General features: G+C 36.4%; 1 protein-coding gene across 1 annotated transcript in view; it reads left to right on the top strand.

The window, feature by feature from the left end:
• MAN2A1 (mannosidase alpha class 2A member 1) overlaps positions 1-23,978 on the top strand; it is a 155,701-nt gene that overhangs the window by 102,005 nt on the left and 29,718 nt on the right. The window contains exons 13-16 of the mRNA XM_054715013.1: positions 5,905-6,070; positions 7,354-7,569; positions 8,278-8,400; positions 11,004-11,118. Of these exons, the coding sequence (XP_054570988.1) occupies positions 5,905-6,070; positions 7,354-7,569; positions 8,278-8,400; positions 11,004-11,118 (620 nt within the window). The remainder of the gene's footprint in view (positions 1-5,904; positions 6,071-7,353; positions 7,570-8,277; positions 8,401-11,003; positions 11,119-23,978) is intronic.

The following is a 23,978-nucleotide window of genomic DNA, read 5'->3' as shown; positions in this document are numbered from 1 at the left end:
AAATGGCCACCATGGCAGCTCACTTCTCTGAAGTTCTTTCTTCCCCTCAGCAATTATCTGTTATAGCTATTTTCAACTTTTTTCATCTCATGGTGCATGTAAACTAATTACTAATACTCAGCGGCACACCAAAAAATATATTTTTGCCAATCTGACAAAATAGGTATAATTTTGATTTAGTTTCATCAGACAGGTAACTTTGTGTTACTGTTGTCATTTTTTTATTTGTCAATCTAAGGGAAACGAGGTCAGTGCTCCTGACTAAATAGTCAAGTTTTTCATGTTTTAAAATTCTTGCAGCACACTGGTTGAAAATTGCTGCTGTATTGCCTTCAAGCAGATGATTACTTGTATTTTATCTGGCTTTTCTAATTGGCCAGTAGAAGTAAGCGTTCTTGTTTGTCATCAGCTGCTCCATCTCTCCTGGAAATGGAAGTATAATATATCTTTCAACTTTAATTTGGTAAAAGAAAAATGCTCACTTTTTTCTACTCCAGTGTTTATATTTCTATTGATTTGTAAGGGCACTTTACAAATTTCCTTAATTTTATTTTATTTTTTTACTCTTTAATCTTATTAAGATGGGAAAAGTTTTAAGCTTTTATTATCAAATCTGCCATCCTTTTACTTTGCTATATTTTTTCTATTATAATTAGAAAGATCTTTTGTATCACAAATTACTAATTTTGTATATTTTTTTGTTTTTAAACTTGTAAATTCATCTGGAATCAATTTTGGCATATTGTTTTAATGTATCCATTTAATCATTTACTTTGCCTCATCTGTTATAGATATATATAGAACTAGAGACCCAGTGCATGGATTCCTGCACATTGAAAGGAAATTAATTAGAAGGTGGCCGGGGCGGAACTGGGCAAGATGGGCCGGACAGGCCCTGGAGCCAACCTCCCATTGCCCCTCCCAGCTGGCCGTATCTGGGGCCGTGCCTGGGCTCAAAGGGCATCTGTGGAGTGAGCGGGGGTCCCTCCAGCAGGTGGAGTCCCTCATCTGGCCTGCAGGGATCAGGCCGAAACCAGCAGTCCAACATCCTCCGAGGGATCCTGGAGTGCAAGAGGACACTGTGCAAAGTTGCTGTCGCTCAACAGCTCTTGAGTTGAGCGTCTGCCTCGTGGTGGTCATTGCATGTCATAGCTACTGGCCAGTTGGCCGGTCGCTTAGGCTTTTTTATATACAGATTTTTTACCTCATTAATGATCCCTTCCTTTTCTCATCTTTCTCCCAACAAAAGGATTTCAATGGGAATTTTTTTTAAATCTTTACCCAAGGATATGCTTATTGATTTTTAGAGAGAGAGGGAAAGAGAGAGAGAGATATGAGAGAGAAACATCAATTGGTTGCCCCCGTTGGTGCACGGGACAATGCTCCAACTAACTGAACCCCTCGGCCAAGGCTCAATGGGATTTTGATTGGCATTGTGTAAGATTCTATGGACCTATGCTTCTACCCTTTCTCCCCCAGTCCTGTTGTTTCAAGATATCTGTGTTATCATGTGTGGTTTTGTTAATATCTTTCATTTAGATTTATATATCTCTTACAAAAAAAAAAGCACTTAAGGCAATTCAGTGATCTAGGTTAATTAAAACATTCACTCCACTATCCAATATGATTCATGTACCATGGTCCCTGGTGAGGGTGCCAGGAGGTTTTTTTAAAGGACAGGAGAGAAATTAATTGCTATTGAGATTCTACTTAGTGCCCAGGCTGGGCTATGTGATTTTTCCAAACATTTTATTATTTAACCCTAATAACAATTTTGTCTCCTGATAGTGAGATATTAGGTTTGGAGAAATAAAATAACTTGTCCAAAGCCTCTCAAATTCTAAGTGTCATGCTGGGGTTTTGAGCTTGAATATGTCTGACTTCAGAATCTAAGAGTCACAGAACTGAGTGTGATTGTTGAAGATCTAATATATCTCAAAGAGGCCCCTTTGTTCTCATATCTTGATCCCCCAATGGCTAATATGGTAAGGATTATGTTTTAAACCTAGAAAAGTAGGTGGGCTGTATTAAAAGGACTTCAAATTTAGAAATTGCAATTTTTGTAAACATATAATTCCAAATATATATTCAGAATACTATACAAAAGTTATTCTTAATTTTTTTTTATTTTTTAAATATGTTTTTTTGGATTTTAGAGAGAGAGGGAGAGAGAGAGAAACATCCATCTGCTGCCTCCTGTATGCCCCCACTGGGGCATGTGCCCTGACCAGGAATTGAACCTACGACCCCTTGGTACATGGGACTATGCTCAACCAACTGAAACATACCAGCCAGGGCCACAGTTGTCTTTCTTAATATGATGTGAATTATTTCTACGAATGAGGGAATTCTGAATATGAGCATCTTGATAGAATCTTCAAGGATAGGACCATGTGAACAGTGGAATTCTTTCTACTTCTTTCATAAAGTGATTCCCAGCTTGACATGACCATACAGATGGCTTTTATTTTTCTCCATTCCTTTTTTCCTAGTCAAAAGTAGATCATTTTCTGCCCTCTAATTCGATGGACAGGTAACATGAGTGCTTTGTCTTCATGTGGTGAGAGTTGTTCTTTGATATAGAGAATTGAGATAATTGCTGGTAACCCCAAGTAGTTGGGGCTTAGTGTTATAATGAAAACTAGGAGTTTGGATGTGACTTGGTGACAGATGAGAAGTAGGAAGCTAATGCAAATGTGGGAGGATTTGGGGGAAGAGTTCTGAGCTTCCTATACAGTTACTTCCAAGGTAAAATAGAAATTATTCTCATTACTTTGAAGCATGGATGCATAGAACAGAATAACAGATCTCAGTTTATGGGAGGAGAACTTAACCTAAGATTATATATGCATAAACCATGGACACAGACAATAGGATGGGGAAGGCCTGGGGTGGTGCAGGGTTTGGGGGGGAAGGAGGGAAAAATGGGGGACAACTGTAATACCGACAATAAAAAAAATTCTCATTTTCAGGGTATAGATATGACTCTTGTTAATGTGGATCAAACATTTTCAGTAAATGAGCATGATATTATAAGATATTAAAACCATTGGTTTTATTCACAACTAAAGAGCTTAAAAAGGCTCATGTTTGGACATATTGGTGGTATAACAAATGTTTGGTTACCAAACATAATAATGACAGTGACATTTAATTGTTTTATGATGGTGTACTTATTTCCAAAGGAAATATAATTCAAATATAATCATGCTTCTTCTATACTCTACTTAAAATATACACAGATAGAAGTTTGTGTGTAAAAGATAAATTTGTGCTGTGCTGCACTTGAAAAACACGCTGTGAATCTCCAATTATGTTAAAAAATTATTTTCTTAGTGCAGCATTATGCTCATTATATACTCTACACATTTAGCTTTCGAATAGATTCCTGGCATGATAATTACATAATCATTCAGTACAGTAGAAACATCATTATGGTCAAATACTAATTAGCTACTAAAATGAAACAAAACAGAACCTAGTTCACAGCTTATTATAAAAAATGATTTAATATTGTACAAAACCAAATGTATGGTTAAAGTTATTATTTGCTTTAAATGTGAGTCATTTCTTTTTTTCCCATGGGAAGGAATCAGTGTTCTGGATGCTTATTACCTAATTTATTGCTTGGGCACATGTTACATTTTATTTTCAGAATCTTTATGACCAATTCTGTGTATTAGAGCATCCAAAGAACTTGCCAGGGAATTCTAGGCTTAGTACCAGGGTGTGCCTCAGGGCTTCTGCACAATTAGGAGACTGGCTGGAGTCTGGGAACATGGGGTTCAGTAGTAAATTACTCCTTTCTGGGATGCTGATTTGAACATCTTTGTTGCTGAGGATGAGTGATCCTCAGCTATTTTTTCTTCCCCAGTGCACCTTAGGAACAGAGTATCATCCTCTTAGTAACAGTGAATCTTGGCCATTGTGATTCTCCAGTGTGTTCATGATAGGAGAATAGCCAGGTGCAATGTTAGCCTGGTACAGAGCAATGGGAGGGTGCAAAGAGGTTGATAGATCCCTTAGGTAAGTCAGTTAAACATACCCTTCAAGGGGACATTACCCTCACTCTCTTTGAAAATTGCTTCTGTAGATAAAATAGGATTTATCTAGTATTAGGAGGCTCCAATGGTCTTTGTAAATATGTTTCAACTGCATAGCTTCTACTGCTCTTCTCATATATGTAAGGATTCTCGATTATTTCAGAATATTATTTTAATCATATGTGCTTCTCTTGACAAACACTTTATAAGTCAAACACTTTACAGATTTTCTTTATCTTCATATTTTCCTGTTGCCTTCGCTTTAGTTTTGGCCACTATAGGTATTAATTTTATTTCTTAATGAACGGTTTGTAATGCAGTTGAAACATAGAGGACACATATGTAGGATACAGGAATACTGCTAGGCTTTCTGATGCACTGCCTAAATGATGCTAGCTTGATCCTACCACCTTCATTGTAGCTGCTAAGTCTCAGGGAGAAAAGCAGTGCTATCTAATTTTAGTTCTGTGTTCTTGCAATTAAAAAATTATATAGGAAAACAATATTTCAGATCATGAAAATAATCACTGATGAATCAGTGAGTTATAGTATTGGTCAGACATGGTCTTCGCAATATCCTTTTATTTAATTGAAGATAATATGATACAAATTGGTTAAAGCTAAAATCATAAATCTTGCAAAGGCTTCAGAATTCATGAAGTCTGTGATATGATGGTCTAGAACGTGGTCGGCAAACTGCGGCTCGCGAGCCACATGCGGCTTTTTGGCCCCTTAAGTGTGGCTCTTCCACAAAATACCATGGCCTGGGCAAGTCTATTTTGAAGAAGTGGCGTTAGAAGAAGTTTAAGTTTAAAAAATTTGGCTCTCAAAAGAAATTTCAATCGTTGTACTGTTGATATTTGGCTCTGTTGACTAATGAGTTTGCCGACCACTGGTCTAGAACATTTCTATTCAGAGGAAAAGCCATAAAACAGTGAATATCTGGCCGAGTCATGCTACTGAGAAAAGTAAGATGTTAGGTTCTTCAACTGAGAATCACTGGAATATTGAAAAATGGAGAGAAGACTTTAGGAAAAATGAAGTCCTTGACATTTTAAAAAACAAATATAACTATGTTTAAGACCATCCTGTAAAAACAAATGTTACAGGATGGATGTCATAATGTACTAGTAAAAAAACTGTTGGAAAAAGTCTGACCAAAACCCCACTCAGTTCATTTTTTTTTTTCATTCTAAAAATAACACTAGTGGCAAATATTGCCTAAAATTATTTAATAGTTTTTATTTTCCTTTCTCTAGATAAGTCCCAATCAAATATTTTGCCACTATTTATTATAAAATTTTATCCCCTATTTTAAGTGAATTAACTTCATATGTCTTTTTTTCAGAACTAAGTCTCTTGGATTTAAAATATATGTGTGAATTATGTGATTCCACATATATAGTCATACATTTTTGCTGTTTTAGTGGTCTAAAATGAATGTCAGAATTTTAGTTGAAATTAATTATGGTTAAATTGCAAATAATTTATATATTTCTTTAATTCCACTACATTAGGCAGGGATCAAGATATTAGATGTATAGAGCTAATTCTTTGAGACAGATCATATGTATATCAGTCATTTTCTGGGACATGAAAATAACTTCATTACAATCCTGTTAATGGCTTCTATTTGTATATCATTTTATTCTGAGAAAGTGAACCATTGTTTCATTACCCTTTGTATTGTGCAGTATTTGTTGTGATGAAATAGCATGTTCTCCAAAAGTTTCACCAAAATATTCTATGTAATTTCTCTGCATGTTGACTCTATGACTATCTATGAGCTGAGATCTTACAAATAGCATTAAAGAACTGCAAGTATTTTGAGTCCACAATAGTGAAGCAGCTGTTTTTGCAGGTATCTTGTGGTCTATAATCCTTCAGAGCAAGAACGAACCTCACTGGTCTCAGTCTGTGTGAGTTCCCCCGCAGTAAAAGTGTCCTCTGCTTCGGGGAAGCCTGTGAAAATTCAAATGAGTGCGGTTTGGAATACAGCCAGTACTATTTCACAAACAGCCTATGAGGTATGTTTCTGCCACAGAACTTAGAAGCCTCATTAAAAAGGTATGACCAGTTTATATATGTGTACATGACTCCTAGAGCTGTCCAGTCGTTGTGTGTGAAGTGGTTAAAGTTGTAATTACCAGGGGGTTTAACCAGCCAGTTAAATGACACAAGGAAAATAAATTCTGTGTTTCCCAAAATATTAATACATTTCTTAGTATATATATTCTAATGTTACTGTTAGTACATATTAACATGTATATTGTATATCTTTGTAAGTATGTGTATTGTAATCATTACTTTTTCCTGAAGTAGTCATTATTTACAGAATATGGATTTTTTTGTTGTCTAACTCAGTTTAATGACAATTATGCATATCGAAATTGAGATAAATACCACCCTTCTACATAACTTTGGGTACTTTCAATTTTTTTATTGCAAAGGAGAGACATATATCATGAAAGAGTTATTTCCTAAAATAAGTAAGATGCTTCTTCTCCAAGATATAATTAGGGAAAATCTGGACCAGGTAACAGACAGGGAGGGGGATTTCTTAAAATAAGCAATATGAAACTGAACCCCAACGTCATTAGTAAGGTTGAAATTTTAGAGTCTGGAGTACAGTTTTAACTATTACTTCTGAATACACAGCCATAAGAGAGGAACTCTAAAAGAGATTTACTTCCATTTGTCAAAAGCCATTGTTGGTTGCTCTAATAAACTGAGAATCCTTTAAGTAGAAATGAAAGGTTTGGTACAAGTTTTGGTAAGATGTTACAGGAAACATCCTATCTAGAAAATAGAACAGTAGTTCCTAGAAAGTCTGATCTTACAGTATGTGCATTCTCTAAACCTTGTTCAGTGTCTGCTAGATCCCAGGCATTGGGTGGCTGGTGTTGACTGAACTAATACGCTTAATATTTATATTATTACACTGCCCGTTTTTCTGTTTAATTTACTGAAATATAGTATTGTAAAAAGATTCCTACTAATTAGGAAAAAATCATTGTTTGTAGTAAGCCCTTATTGTTTTAGGGAATTTCCCTCTCTGAACATTTATGAGCACTATAAGACAGTTGAGAATGGTCACATGATTTCATTTATTCAGTGAAAACAATGTCTTTGATAATTCTACTAATTTAAAGTTATTAGGGTACCTGGGTAAACTGAGATGTTGATACTCTACCCTTGAGTTATCAAAACATATTTATAGAATTAGTTTGTTCTTTTCACAAGTATAAATGTGTTTTCTTTCAATAGAGTACATTTTTCTTTAATAAATTCCATCTTCTGTCTTTTAAAGATCTCTTTTCTAGCACAGATGCCACCATTGGGACTGCAAGTGTATACACTTTTGGAATCATCAAATTCATATCCACATGTAGCTGAGTATGTCCTGTATAATGGTAACATAGAAAATAAAAGCATTTTCAATGTGAAGAATATGAAAAATGCTGAAGAAATAACTCTGGAGAACTCTTTTATTAAGCTTCAATTTGGTCAATCTGGGCTTATGGAGGTATGTTCTGAATAGTTCTGAAATACATAGAAGGTTTATTTTATTATAATGTGTAGAGATTACTTATGCAAAGGGGAAACAGTGTTTGCAAATACTCTGAGAGAAAAGGTGAATGAGCTCTGTGAGCCTTCTTCGTGTGGTCTTAGTGACCACTTGCTCCTCACAAGTATAGTTTGTGGCGGGTGCTCCTTTGTGAACTGTTTGTAACTGGTCCACAAAAGTGTAGAAGCAGTGACTGTTTAGAAACTTTTATGGAAAATTTGAAAACAATTTTACAGAGTCAATTTATGCCTACTGAGTCTATATAAGATTTGAGTATGTGTTTGGTATATTACTTTAAATTTAATTTTCTAGTAATTCACTTTTATTGTACTTTACAAAAATATTGGTTCATGCATATTGGAAATAAAAAAATACGCCTGCTCCTCCACTACAAAGGATTGGAGAAGCACTGGTCTCAGTGTTTTAATTTGTGTATCGCTTTCTTTACAAAAGTGTGTTCTGACTTTTGGTTCCTATTGTGAAGGTTTTTAATTCTAAGGTTAAGTATAACATTGTGAGTGTTCATCCAAGAATTGTGAGTATTAGAAACTATTAGCATTTTTTAATCTATCCTGAGATAACTTATTAAATTGACATATACGTAGAACCAGATGCAACATCATTAATATTTTATACTGAGTTGCCTTTAAATTTTTTTCTCTTTAGGAAATGATAAATAAAGAAGATGGTGAAACTCGTAAGGTAAAAGTACAATTTTCATGGTATGGAACCACAAGTAAAAAGGACAAAAGTGGTGCCTACCTCTTCTTGCCCGATGGAGAAGCCAAAGTAAGTGCTGGTGAGCTGAGTTATTCTAGAAAAATAGCTTGGCCACTGGGTCATATTTCTTCATAACTTTTAGTACCTTAAAAAAAAATAACATCCTTTTCACCACCCTTCACTGAAAAGGTAGTATATGCAAATTTTGACACATTTTTAAAATACAGAAAACAATAAAATTTATCAACTATTTCATAAAAGCCCATGTAAACCAATGCCAATATTTTGATGTATTATTGTCTTGTATACATACCCCTTTTCCACCATCTTCAATTTTTGTCTTATTGTATTACATATTTTTCATTGTAACAGTGCTCACAATCTGATGGTATAGGTTTCGAAAAAAATTTTTAATGTACACTGTTGTGTTTAAAAAGTTTTAGTTATAAGATGAATAGGTCTGAAGGTCTGATGTAAACCATGGTGATAGCTATATTGTATAATTGAAATTTGCTGAAAGTAGAGCTTCATTGTTCTCACCAAAAAAAGAAAAGTGTGTTTATGCATAAAAAAAAAATTCCTATTGTTGTATATGTACATTTTCCACCAATACTTCATTACTGTAACATTGTGATAATCTTTCCCTGTAGCATTATTTTTATATGCAATGCTGATTATTGCCTGAGAATAACTTTCCAAAAGAGTCCTTTTGTGTTAGTGGATGAGACCTTGTAAGGCCTTTGATACATACTACTTTTCTCTCTGGAAAGAGTGCATGTTCACTCCCATCAGTGTTTTTTGAGAATAGCTTTCGAATACTATACCATTTCATGCACTGAGAATTAGCCATTTTAAAAGCTTTACCTATAATAATAGGTGAAAATATTTTAATGTTAACATTTTTATGAATATTAGTGAGGTTAAATTTTTTTTACACATTTATTTACCTTTCATATTTCTTTTGCGAGTTTTTACTTAAGTTCTTTGATCATTTTTCTATTGGTATAACTTATAGATCTGTAAGTGTTCTTCATATATGATAAAATTAATTATTTTTCCTATATATTGCACAATTTTCTCAATGTGCTATTTAATTGGTTAATTTTAATTTTATTTTTCTATTAAGGTACTTTTTAATTTTTGTGTAGTCAGTTCTGTATTCTTTTTTTTAGATTTCCTTCCTTTGCTTTTGTATTTACACAGGCTTTCTCCACTTCATGATAAGTTAAATATTCTCCATATTTTGTTGCCTAGGAACCTATCTCCTGAAAATGTCACTTTTGTCCTACAATTTAGACAAGCCTCCTAACTGAAATCAAATATAAATTTTAAAGGATTGTGTAGGTCATGCTAAGAATTCTAGTTTTTTGTTTGTTTTTAGTTTTTTAAATTAGTGAGGAATTAAAGGTAAGGTACAGCTTACAGTAGGCATTCCAGGATGTGCAGTGGGCCCATGTTTTCTCATCAGCTTTTGTCATTGAATAGGCATTTTGCTTTGACTGTCTTGTACTTAAAAAATAAATATATAAGTATGTATACACATACATTGTTTGATAGCTCTATTGATGCTTCTTTCTTTTCAGATGTAACCCACTGAATTAATAATTATTCAAAGTGTGTATTCACTGTATATTCATATATCTGTGCTATGAAATATGCACGGACCATAGTAACTAATTTATTTAAAATCATTTTATTTTTAAATAACTCGAATGTTAGAAAGATAAAGAAAACTATCATATGGTTAGAAGATAAAAGCATATCGGGGAAAGAGGCAGCTGGGTATATCAGAAAAAAAGCAGGGGCCTAGAAATTACTGTCCCAAGTTTCAGCCTCTCCATTACTTTCTAGCTATGTGTTCATTAGGTAAAGCATTATATTAATTTCAGAACATTTTTCTGTAGCCAAAGAGGTAAATTTGGAAGAAAATTACATAGTTCTGAAAATCGTATGCTACTTAAGTAGTTCACATTGCAAGCCTAGCTTCTTATACTATTGTTGAACTTTCTAAGGTGTGTAATACTTAAGAAAATATAACTCTTTATGAATGCTTTGAATTTGTTCACATAAGTTACGTGTATTAGTCCCATATTTTCTTGAATGTAGATTCTAAGTAATGAAAACTAAATCAGTGGGGCTTTTTCAAGTTTATGTTTGCCTTATATTCAGCTAGCTCTTTCAAGTAAAAGGGCAGTGTATTTTTAGGGTAGTAAACCTAACTGTGATTAAACTGTGTTTCTGAATCTTGCTTCCTGTTTGTTTAGATGACTCCCTGTGGTCATCCTTGCCACCTGCCTGACCCTGGAACATTAGGGGGCCATGGTTATAATAAACGTTTGCCTGGGAAAATGTCACTGCTGCAGAACGAGCACTTTATCTAATAAGTAATATATGGACAAGAGAGCAGGACTTTAATCAGAAATTTTTATGGCTGGGAGGAATGTTTGTAAATCTACACCAATCAAGTTGTAACATTTTTATTTTCTATTTTCAGTAATTATTGTATAATGAAAATTAATTTTATAGCAAATGCATATTACACTTCGTAAGGTTTTCACTTAAAATTGCAAATATCAGGTGATATGAAATTGCCATTTTGGAAACTATAATAAATATTTCTTGGAAAAGTTAAAAGCCCAAATATTTTTCTAAAAATGTCATTTTCTCTTCAGCCTTATGTTTACACAACCCAACCCCTTGTCAGAGTACAACGTGGAAGGTTTTATTCGGATGTAACTTGCTTTTTTGAACATGTTACCCATAGTGTCCGACTGTACAACATACAGGGTAAGAAAACAGAGAAATGCAGTTGTGATATATGTGTAATGGTTCTTGAATCTTTGTTTTCCTTGTGTTGTATTTTAATAAATTAGAAGTTGGGTTTTAGAAGTGGTCTAAGCATCATCTTGACATCATACTTACTGTATGATTTAAAATATAATATTTACCCTTTGATAATAAAAAATGGTAAAACATTTAACTCTACCGTACATATACATGTTCTTTTTTCTGTATGTCTTCTCTTTCCTACCGTCACATTTGTCTTAGTTATGAGCTCAATTTTATTTCTAAAATCTAAAAATAGTGTAGCTTATTTTATTTTATTATTTTATTTTATTTTATAGAAGGGAAATTATGTCAGCTATGGCTTTCAATTAGTGGGTCCCTGATACACACACACACACACACACACACACACACACACACACACACACTGCCTTAAATGTAGAATGTATTGCAATAGCATGCATCACTGGAATTTAACTTTAAAATAATGTTCTAAACTAATTCTCTTTGTTCACTACTCTTCAGCTATTAGAGTATAAGATCAGGCAATTGTTTATTACTTTTAGGACAGTGTTAAGAAGCATATTTATTAACTAAGTGATAGAAATAGCCTTTGATCCCTTTAGGAACTAACTGTGGGCATTAGCATTAATCCTTCCATAGGATCTAGATGGAGTTGTGGTACCCAGACACTCTCAGAATTATATTATGTGATATCATGTCAATTGATTTTTAATTCAGTGTTTTTAGGGTAGAGTACTTTTCCAACCACAGATTTCATCGTAGTAGCCAGGCCATTTACCATTTATCAACTTTCTTAAAAAAAGACCTCATGAAAATGCCACTTTAAATTTTGCTTTGCTGTTAGCTAAGCTGAAAAAAACTAGAAAGGAAAAATACTTTCCCCTGAGTCTTCATACAGGTAGACAATAAAGCATTATACAAAATAGTGATAAAATGTATAGGCAGGCACTGTTTAATTTTTAAGTATCGTGGGGAAGCAGAAAGGCATGCAATGTTCAGGGACTCTCTTAGCTGAAGTTTAATTTTCTAATTTCAGTGTCTAAATTTAATTTTGCTTTTAAACAGATTTTTTAATATGTATTTTATTTTTTCCATCACCATTTATCCCCTCTATGCCTTCTCCCACTCCCTCCCCCCTGCAATCACCACACTCAAGTCCATGTCCATGAGTTCTTTCTTTTTTTTTTTTTTGCTCAATTCTCCCACCTCCCTAACACCTCCACCCCCCACCATCAGAGGGCTTGCCTTTTATTAGAATTTCAGGTATTAACAAAGTTTCCCATGTGATATAATGAGATATGTTCTCAGAATAACTCATGCTTCATATGTTACATCAAGAACTAACAGGTCTTCTAGAAGGTAGGAAAATTTATACTAGACACTAACTTTGTGTCCTAAATGTTTTGTACAGTTATCTGCAATTACTTTGCTACCTACAAGAAAGTCTGTAGTTCTGAAATAATCTTCTCCCAAAACCTCTAGTAAGTCAGAAATAATATTTGTAACCATCCCTTTGTACTTTTATATAAGCCATTATTTAACATCTTCTAGAGCTCTAAAGTTACATTTTCAGCTACAGCCAAAAGTTTCACTTCCTGGGTACAAAATAGCATTATCGTACAGGAGATATACTTACCTCCTTTTAAATTTGCTTAAAATTTTTTTTTAATGGAAAAGTCCTTTCTTGAGTATAACCTGGTGCACATGATGTAGGCTTGTGTTATCAAGCTTGGTTTACCACTGTTTTACATCAGTTCTATTTAGGGATAGGCTGTTTCTCAGAGTGAGTGCTGAAGCCGCACATCAGAAAATTCCAACTTCTCAATCAAGTGTATTTGCTTACTTGCTTTGCTTTTATTTGTTTTTGTGACCTGCACTGCAACATCTTAGTTTTTTGAGTTGTTCAGGGGATCTGGATCTCAAATCGAGGGTTGTTTCTGTATGTTGGAGGGCCTGCTTCTGCTGCTATGGTCACTTGCTATCTTGCTTCAGTGGTCACTTTGGAAGTTAATAGGCTCTGATTTGTCTGTGTACTTATTCCAAGGACCAGTCCTTAGAACTGAGTGCTTGTATTTTCTCATCTCCCCATCTCTTCCTGTTCCCCAACTGGGCAGCTGGAAATGCCCAGCAGCTGAGTAGCAGGGAAGGGATTTTAACTGGCTCCTGGCCTTCCATGGTGTCAGTGCTGGCTCTCTGAATAAGGCACTTAAAGTATTAGCATAACAATAAATAAATAAATAAATAAATAAATAAATAAATAAATAAATATGCAGACCTTAGATTGCCTCTGGATGTCTCAATGGTTGGAATAAATTTGAATTGTTTCCCCCCCTGATACTTTATTTTTGTGGCTTGAAAGCAGAAAGCCTCCAAAGTTTGCAGGAAATGACAAATAAGTAAGTTAGTATAATATGAAGTTAACATAGCTATGTCTCTCCGGATCAGTTTCACTGTACTTTCCTGGATTGAAATCTGAAACTGGCATATATAACTGTCAAACTCTGAGCATTTTTTTCCCAACATGAAGGTCGTTGATGGGAGATGGAGCTACCAGATCACTAAAATACTTTCTTGCAAACTGTATACCCCTCCATGTTTGTATTTGAAACTGTCTCTACAAGTCTCCCTCCTGGAAAAAATAAGCCCAATTGTGGAAACATAATACCTTTTCTCAGTAGCTTTTGTGACCCACTTCCATCTGTCCTTTTCTTTCATATGCCTTTGCAGGAGGGCTCAGGTGATCTGATCCTGACTCATTGGGGTTTTAATCAGATCACTAATTAAGACCTACAACAGCGATGTGAAGTCTTCAGGGTGGGCGACTCTCTAGGTGTTCAAACTACCTGAAAGGGGTTTGATTATGCTGCTCCAAAGCAAATGTATGAACAAATACTTGAAAGCTCTTCTATGTTTTAAACTTTGGCCTCATGTAAACCAGGCAGCTGGGTGATTGATCAAAATGCATAGACAGAATAAGGCTTTTCATCTTGGGTACAAAGAAAACTTCAGCCAACTTTCATGCTTTCATAGATTGGTTTTTGCTTAATATTTTTTCAATTAACAAAAGTACATATCCTCAAATTTAATTTATTTAACTATTTCTGAATATATGTTAATTTTGCCTCCTTTAAACTGAACAGATGCAGTTATTTGGCTAAGTATTAATGAGTATAGCCTGTTTGTTGTTAGTACCAAATTTATGATTAAGAAAGAATTGGGGGTTGGGATAGAGAGAGTCTATTACTGTTTTATGACTACATACCATAATTGTATTAGTTTACTAAACCAGTTAATTATACAAAAGTCATTATTATCTCATCAATAAGGGTAAAAAAATAACAACACAGAAAATGAGTTAGAATTATGGGTTTTCTGTCTTTATTGAGTGTCAAATTCAGCTTACTTGAAGTGTTCTTTTAAAAGACTAAAGTAATGAAAGCCTGACTAAATATCCTTACATTTCTTAATCTCTTTTTTAGTTATTCTTTGGCTCTTCTCTTCCCAAAGTAACTTTTGTCCAAAGTAAGCTTCAGGAGAAAACAAAATCAAACAACCCTTTCCAAATTATATAAACTACTAGAGGCCCGATGCATGAAATTCGTGCACGGGGGTGGGGTGGGGGGGAGGTGTGTCCCTCAGCCCAGCCTGCACCCTCTCCAATCTGGGACCCCTCAAGGGATGTCCGACTGCCCATTTAGGCCCGATTCCTCTCACAATCCAGGACTGCTGGCTCCCAACCGCTTGCCTGCCTGCCTGCCTGCCTGCCTGATTGCCCCTAACTGCTTCTGCCTGCCAGCCTAATCACCCCCTAACCACTCCCCTGCCAGCCTGATTGACGCCTAACTGCTCCCCTTCTGACTCAATTGCCCCTAACTGCCCTCCCCTGCCAGCCTGGTCACACCTAACTGCCCTCCCCTGCAGGCCTGGTCCCTCCCAACTGCCCTCCCCTGCTGGCCTTATCGCCCAAAACTGCCCTCCCCTGCCGGCCATCTTGTGGCAGCCATCTTGTGTGTTCAAGTGATGGTCAATTTGCATATTACTCTTTTATTAGATAGGACTAGAGGCCCAGTGCATGAAATTCTTACACGGGTAGGGTCCCTAGGCCTGGCTGGCGATCAGGGCCCCTCTGTGGGGCGACCGGTGGAGTGATAGGGGGGCCCTGCTGGCACCCGCCTTGGCTGGCCTGGGGCCTGCAGGCTGGGGGCAGTTCCTGCGTTGAGCATCTGCCCCCTCGTGGTCAGTGTGCATCATAGTGACTAGTTGTTCCACCAGTCATTCCGCTATTCAGTCGATTTGTATATTAGGCTTTTATTATATAGGATATAAGACTCACTTTCTTTAACTATAGGAAGACAAGGGGGTCAGTTAGATGTAGCCATCAGAGAATTATTACTGATTTTGAAACAAACTGAGGTGAGAGGGGCCTGGGTTCAACCCACCTGCTGATTTTGTTTTTAGTTATTTAACTTTAGTTTTTCTATTTATGTTCTCTCTGGATGATGGGAATAATAAGAGGCACCGTTTAAAGTCTTTTTCTTAACATCACTTAAGTTATTAAAAAAAAAGCACTGTGGGGTTTTTTTCATTATCATTTAGACATTACATTCAAAAGGTTTCTAGAAATAGTAAATTAGAGGAAATCCACTAGCTTTTAAAGCTCCAAAAGATCAGAGTGGTTTTAGAGATTTCTAATGAAACATAACGCTTTGCCTTATGTCAGGTTAAATAATAAATCTACTTCACAGAGACCACAATTTCATGAATACCCTTTTGGAACTATTTCATGATTTCTAAAAGATTGTTTAGTTTGTAGCAAATAACATTTTTCCAGAGGAAAATATGAGAGAGGTGGGGGTTCATTTTTCTTGTAGTGTAATCATCTTCGATTAAATTGAAGCTTTAAATGTTACCAAATAGGATACTTTAGCTTTTGTTGTTAATCATGGATTGGAAGGTAGAAAATGATACAAGCAGAAGCCCCTGTATCCCCTTGTGTTATATTTGATATTGTACCATCACAAAAAGTACATGCCTTATGGTGACACAGTGATCAGTAAGTGACATTTGCTAGCTATGGCTTCATTTGTCTTCAGAGCTGTAATTATTAGACTTTGGTGCCCTAGTTTTCTGACATCAGCAGCCACTTTGAAGAATTATGTTGCTATGGGTTACCAATGTGTCATGTACATTTTCAGTGGCACAAAGTTTAGGTTCTAGATTTGTTATAATATGTACCTTCAGGGTTTATTTTCTCCCCCCAGGACTGTGTTCTCCTATGTAGGTGTGTGTTTGTGAGGGAGTCAGTGAGTCTGTATGTTTTACCCCTTATGAGAAATATCTTAAATAACAATACTTTTGCCTACTTTCCTCCAACATATTATAAGGGTACTATATGTAATGGATCTTGCTAAAAGAAAGCAACTAGCCTGAAGGTAAAATGTAATGAACTGCCATCAAAAAGTATGGAAGAAAAAACTTCCCTTTAGCTGAAATGACTTGTATTTTCCTTGCATGGGCATATTTAGCAAAGAGAGGTTGCTTAGTTTTTTTCTATTTTGAATATATAACAAAAATGAATTCTAATATGACCCTTGACTTTTAGAGAATCAAAATGAACTTCATCTAGTTAAACAAATAAGATAATCACATTGGAATTAGAGATCTGAATCCTTAGTTTCACTGCTAAGCAAACTATAGACCTCGTTCCTTAAACTGTAGAAAGACTAGATGACCAATTAGGTAGAACCATGTAAGAGTCTTCACAAAACTTAGTGTCACATAAAGGCTCTCTGGTGCTTGACCCCTGCTTCTAAATTCATCTTCTGAGGTCATTTGAATCTCTAGCCCCATCCCTTGGGTCCTCCAACTTGTACACAAGGTCTCAGAGCTTCACTGAAGATTTTATTTCCATAAAAAGATTCACGAGGATATTAAAATGGTTTGCAATCAATCTCTCATTTTTCCCCCTGGACTACATTCCATATTTAGTTTGATTTAAGAGTAAAAAGCATTCAGTAAGTTATGGCTAGGTAGGCTTAGGTAATTAAGACATTTTTGGAATATCATGCAATTGACTGCTAAGAATTTTTTTTCTGTTAATTGGAACTTTTAAAAATTGAAATAAGTTCCATGTGTTGAATCTGATTATTCCCTACAGGCATGAAAGAGAAGGTTATTTTAAGGAACTAGAAGCCCTTTCTAGTTACATAAATTCAGAACTCAGAGGTTATCTTGGGGGCTGTTTGACAGAAGCTGCTGCATTGAAGGCACATCCTCTTAGCAAGGAAATAGCATCCCCCACAAATGTGTACTAACTCAGAAGGGCCCAGGGAAGGGAAACCCCGGGGAAGTACAGGGTTAATATTTCAGGCTCTGGAGTCAGCCCACCTGCAATTCAATTCCAGTTCTCATCCCATGGGGATGCTTACCAGCTGTATGGTCTTGTACAGATTATTAACTAGCCTTGATTTCATTATTATGACAATAACAAAGTCTACCTCATAGGAGTGTTGGAGGAATACTGAGTTAACATGAAGTTTGGTACTCACTAAGTGTTGTATCTCTCTAAGAGGATGTGTGACCAGATGAGTTAGACAACAAGTGTTACAAGAGAGTCATTATTGAGGGTTGGGAGAGTTGAGGAAGATTTTTTATAAGGAATTGAATTGTTAAGATGCTAGGTCTTAGAGAAATGTCACTTGAATGGGCAAAAAGGAGGAAGACTATCATGAAGCATGAAGTGGGGTTGTTTAGATGAAATTCCCTTGTCCCTATAAGAATTTGAAGAACTCTGTCATTATGTATTTTTTAAGTTGACACCTAGTATTTCTTCAATATTTTTCAAAACGTCTTTTTCAGTCTTCACTGGAGTTAATTAAGGTGGATGAGAGGTATGCTATTGCTGCCTTTTTTTTTTTATTTTTCTGTAAGTGAGTGAAAGTGTGGTAATAAGAAAAGGAAGAACCCATGCCTCCCTGGCAGGCCCATTTCAGACAGATCATCTTGTGGGGATTTATGGAAGCCACGCTTCTTGACAAAGTACCTTGGAAAGGTCCTTGTTTGGGAGAACAGGAAGTAGGCGAGTTCAGAATGACTGTCAGAGTGTGTGAGGACATACTATCCTGATTATTCCAGCATTCTCTCCCTTGTCCTAGGCCAGCCCAAGCCTGGATTGTGGGGAAGTTATAGAAATCTCTGGGGTTGTGAGCTGTTTTATTCACCTCCCAAGAAAAGGCTTCAGTTAGACCTGTCTCTTGAATTTAAAGAAATGTAACCAATGCAGATATTTCCTCTAAATCAGAGCTTCCAAAAACTCCATTGTTTCTTAAAAATCAGTGTTTACTAGAAAAAACAAAGGTAGCTTCCCAGTTTTGTAGTGTATTTCTTAATTATTAGGCCTTCAAGTATGTCATACCTAATTGTTATAACCTTTCACTAACATTTGAAAAGTATGATGAAAATTCTATACCTTTCCTATTATGCACTTACTTTTATATGATTGTTAGAATTATTGAAATGAAAAGCTTAAAATATGTTGACTAGTGTCTAGCTATTGCAAATAGATCAGTAAGTAGTGATGGTTATTTATCCAGGGCTTTATAAATAAAACAAACTGATCGATCATAATTTTCTTAAACGTGAGACTTGGAATGAAATTTGCTAAAATTTGTATTCATGAAAGCAGATGTTGAAATTTTCACTTGTGGAGAAATAATCAATGTGAATATTTACAGACTTGGAAATCAGTAGGTACCTCAGAGGATAAATTAGATCTTATAATGGATAATAAGTTGACTAAGTCAACATAGAGAAAAAGGTCATCTAATTGTGGGAATTATTACCATTTTTATTCTCGGTACTTTCAGATATGAGTACAATATTTTAAGATATATTCATGATAATATTTGATTTTTAGAAACATTTTTATGTTGACCTACTTAATTTATCATTTTTGTGAGAATTGTTATTCAAGTATATATGCTGAACTAAGCATTAATAACATAAGTGTCAACTCCCAATTAAGTTAGATAAGTTCACAAAACTGTCACAAAAGTAAATACATAGTGGGGAAAAATATTTTTATATTTTTGGTGATTTAAATACAAAACAATATTCTCTCAAAGTTGAAGGGAGGATATTTAAAATTAGAGCACCTATTTATTTGCTACCTATTGTCCTATTTCTGCTATAAAATTATGATGGCTCAGTCACCTCTGTTCAGACACAGGTTTGAAGAAAAGGAATTATGAAAACAATTAGATAGATAGCAAGGTTCCATTTTTCCCAAGAGCCCACATTTCTTTTTTATCCTCACCCAAGGGCATGTTTAGAGAGAGGAAAGGAGGGAGAAAGGAAAGGAGAGAGGAAAAGAGAGAAAGAGTGAGAGAGAGACACATTAGAGAGAGGAAAACATCGATCAGCTGCCTCCTGCACATGCCCCATCTGGGGATTAAACCCAAATCCAAACATGTGTGCTGACCAGGAATTAAACGGGCAACTCCTCAGTGCACAGGGTGATGCTCAACCAACTGAGCCACTCTATCCAGACCCAAGAGCCCACATTTTAAGAACACTTACTAAAGACCTTGTTTTCAATCTTAGTTGTTTTTTCTAAGGACTTATTTTATATCTTAATGTGAAATTCCTGTTGAACTTTTGTTTGAAGATTCCAACACCTCTCTTACAGTTGTTTCTCATCATTACTTTTCATTTTCTTAGATGGGTGTGGGCCACTTACTGTTATAATTCCATCTTGATCTAATGAGTTGTCCCAATTACAGTTTTAGTACCACTAAAATAGTATTTGATTCTTGCTTGAGTATGAGTGACGCTGTTTTGCTCTGTTTTTTCCAAACTGCTGCCTCTCACTGTTATAACCCTTTGAGTGTAGTGAAGATGGAGTCTGATTTATCAGGTATATTCCTTGGTAAGTGTACTTTGTATTTCAAATTGCTAGAGTAAGGTGATCTGGAGAGGTTGAGAGGGTTGGATCAACTGAGATTCTACAGTTGTGCATTGAATTAGGCTCGTCAGGTAGATTTTATAATGTGACAGTTAACAGAGTAGATTGTGCAGAGGAAATGACACCTAGGATTCTCCGAAGGCCATCAGTTGCAGCGCAGAGCCCTCACCTCAGACTTTCCATCTGCATTTCCTTCCCAAGTCATTTTCACCCTCACTGATGTTTCCTCCACCTCTTCTTTCAAATATAGGGTGTATATCCGAGTTGTCCTCCAGTTTTTCTCTTCGCTAGCAGAATGCCCTTCTTGGTTTCCTTAAGACTGCTGCTAAGCAACCAAGTCAGGAAGGTGATGGTCTTTCTTTTCTGTCTGCCCCTTCCTGAGCCACCCAGAAGGAGATGTCTCTAAAGAGACCAAGATCATTTTGAGAGTAACTCAAAGATCCTGAGGCTCTTGCCCCCTAAAGCATGTTCCCTATGATAGGGCCTTGCCTGACCCTGACCCAACCACTTATCTACTTAGTTCATTTTTGCCCCCTCCTTCTTAGAAAATATTCTTTTAAAAATGCTTCAGAATTATTTTTTATGTATATAAATACAAATAATATATATGTACTAGAGGCCCGGTGCATGAAATTCGTGCACTGGGGCGGGGGGTTGTCCCTCTGCCCAGCCTGCACCCTCTCCAATCTGGGACCCCTTGGGGGATGTCCTATTGCCGGTTTAGGCCCTATCCCATAGGCAGTAGGACATCCCTCTCAAAATCCAGGACTGCTGGCTCCCAACAGCTCGCCTGCCTGACAGCCTGATCACCCCCTAACCACTCCCCTGCCAGCCTGATCGATGCCTAACTGCTCCCCTGCCGGCCCTATCGCCCCAACTGCCCTCCCCTGCAGGCCTGGTCCCCACCAACTGCCCTCCCCTGCCAGCCTGATTGCCACCAACTTCCCTCCCCTGCCATCCTGGTCGCCCCTAAATGCCCTCCCCTGCTGGCCTGGTCGCCCCCAACTACCCTCCCCTGCCAGCCTGGTTGCCCCTAACTGCCCTCCCCTGCCAGCCCAGTCGCCCCCAACTGCCCTCCCCTGCCGGCCTGGTCACCCCCAACTGCCTTCCCCTGCAGGCCTGGTCACCCCCAACTGCCCTCCCCTGTCAGCCAACTTGTGGCGGCCATCTTGTGTCCACATGGGGGCAGCCATCTTTGACCACATGAGGGCAGCCATCTTGTGCGGGGGTGTGAGGGTCAATTTGTATATTAGCTCTTTATTATATAGGATACGCTTGACAAAAATTTCACACATTACAGATCTAAGGTAAAATTTCTCTGGAATCTGTGCCTGGCCTCTATCCACTGCTCAGGAGAGATAATACCTGTCATTTCCTGTGTTCTCTCTCTCTCTCTCCCCCCCTTTCTCTCTCTCACACACACACACATACATGTAAAAAATATAGTATAGTAAACTCTCAAATTTGCAGACCTTGATTTAATGGACTTTGGATTTAATGGACAAAATTTTGAGTCTATATATCATATTTGAAAATTAACACCATGTTAATTTTAAAATGATTTTAATCAAGGTTTGCTTATAATTAAATTAACAGGTTATTTTGTTGTTGTTTTATTAATTCACTGTTATTTTTAGCAAATTTTAGCAAGTAGGCCATATGTTGGAAAAAACATTGTGGTAATTTCGCTGACGTAAATAAATATTACATAAATATTTATGTAAATAAAAACCTACTTTATTAACTCATAATCACACTGCATCTCGAGAGGTAATTGGTTTCTGTTGTTGTGTAGCATGACTTTCTGCAGCATTTATAACGCGTGCCCATCAATGTTCCCACATGCTCTAAGCCTAGCCCCAGCCATGTGCATTTGTTTACTCATGGTGACTGGTGAATGCATGCATTTACTAGACCTATTCAGTATAAATTTGAAATTACAGTAATACAGGTAAAAAACTTTTCTGTGAAGCTAAACTTTTCAAACATACTTAATTTTTATTACACAAACATGTGTACATAAGTAAAAACATGTAAACTAACTAATTTGTCAATTTTTTAACATAGGTATTCGGGAAACCTACTTTATTATATAATGGACTTCAGCCTTAACAGACACGCCCTTGCCTGAAATAGTCTGTTATATCGAGGTTTTACTATATCGTGTTTCTGTCTGTTTTCAGCATAAAGTTTATCATACTCTACAAGTACTGCATTAGTCTTTTTCATCAGATCTTTCTTGGTCAGGACAGAGCTACTTCATTCTTTTCATTTCCTATGTCAGCTAATTTCTGCATGACAAGTGAGTCGGCACCTACCACATGCCCAAAACCTTCTTAAAAACTGGAATGCAAAGATGGTGTGTAGGACAGTCTGTGTTCGTGAGAAGCCAGCAGGCTCTAGTGGGGAGGAAAAAAGTTGAGGAAAGATTCTTTTGGCATCTCCGTTATAGCTGTTCACCCGTGGACTGACTCTGTTCTTACTTGGCATTGCTTGTGTTAATAAGGATAAACAATCTTCATTCTCTCTTCTCTAAGGCATAATGTGAGGCATTAACAGGAAGAGGGAACTTTTTTTTTTAAACCTGGAAATGGCATCTTCCTGTCACCCCCATGGACTACTCTTATAAAGTAGTTACCGTTTCCTTTCCCAGGATTGAAGCCTTAGCCATTCATGCTCAGGTAGAACTACTTTGCTTAAAATACCTTTTGCTGCCACATTCTGCAAAGACTCAGAAGGCCACTGGAACCACTGGGTCTGTACCCCTGCTTCCCAGGGAGTTCTCCCCTCAGTCCTCTGAGCTGCTTTTGGAATGGCATGGTACGTACTCTTTAGGGAATTCTTGACACAATAAGAAAAGTTGGCAACCCTCTCCCTCACACATATTTTAAAAAATAATAATAAATTACCTTTGAAAACTCAGGGGTACCTCTTTGCTTTTATTACTATGACAGATTTTCTTTGGTTTATTTGTATATATATAATAAGTTTGATCTTATTTTAAAAGTCTGTTCAGGCATAGAATTTAAATTAATGTCTTGCTGAATTTTGAATGGATATAGATGCTCCTTTTAAAGAAGCTTTAAGGACTTGTTGCCACAACAGGATCTGAACATAATACTGAGCTTGAGAAAGATGATTTTTCTCAACAGAAATAATTTATTATTGCTAGAGGTGATGTGAAATTATTAATTTTTTTCTGAAGCGTGTTTTCTGTAAATTTTTCCAGAGATACATGACTTGAAATTAATGACACTCTCCTTTGTTAAGACTTTATTTAATTTTTTGTATTCTGTTGACCCCTGAGAGAATATCCAATCTAGAGAGGAGAACACATAAAGCAGTGCTAAAAACCCTACAAATGTGCCGAGTAGATAGAGTTTACTTGCCACCTTCTGTTTCCCCAGTGCTACATGAGTACTGTCCTCCCTGGTGCTGCATTTTATGTTTGGAGCATTTTTGGTTCATTTATAGAAGCTTGCCTATTAAAATTCAATATACAATTAATTTGGTTTTTGAACAATATTATAGCTAATCTAAGCATACTGAAAGGAAATTTGCATTTACAGTAATACATTTCCGAGTTCAAAGAAGATACTGTTATTCTATCATCACTGTATGTTGTTTTATTTAACTTCCCAATAATAGTGGAGATATATTTGGGTCAGCTGTCTTGGCAGGTTCTTCTAGTAATTCTCAGAAGGAAATACATATGTATATTTAACTGGCAGAGGTTAGTGGTTCAGACTGTGTCCATAAAGCAGGGGGAAAAGGCACTCCTTTCCCCCACTCATGTAGACCATACTCATAATAGCTTTATGATCATGGTAAGGAACTGACGTTAGCTCTCACTGAGATTATTGAGTTGGAAGAG

The sequence above is a fragment of the Eptesicus fuscus genome, chromosome 4 (assembly GCF_027574615.1).
Source record: "Eptesicus fuscus isolate TK198812 chromosome 4, DD_ASM_mEF_20220401, whole genome shotgun sequence".
In the NCBI taxonomy this organism is placed as follows: domain Eukaryota; kingdom Metazoa; phylum Chordata; class Mammalia; order Chiroptera; family Vespertilionidae; genus Eptesicus; species Eptesicus fuscus.
Note: the sequence above shows the minus strand (reverse complement) of the source record. Positions and strands in the feature narration are given on the sequence as shown.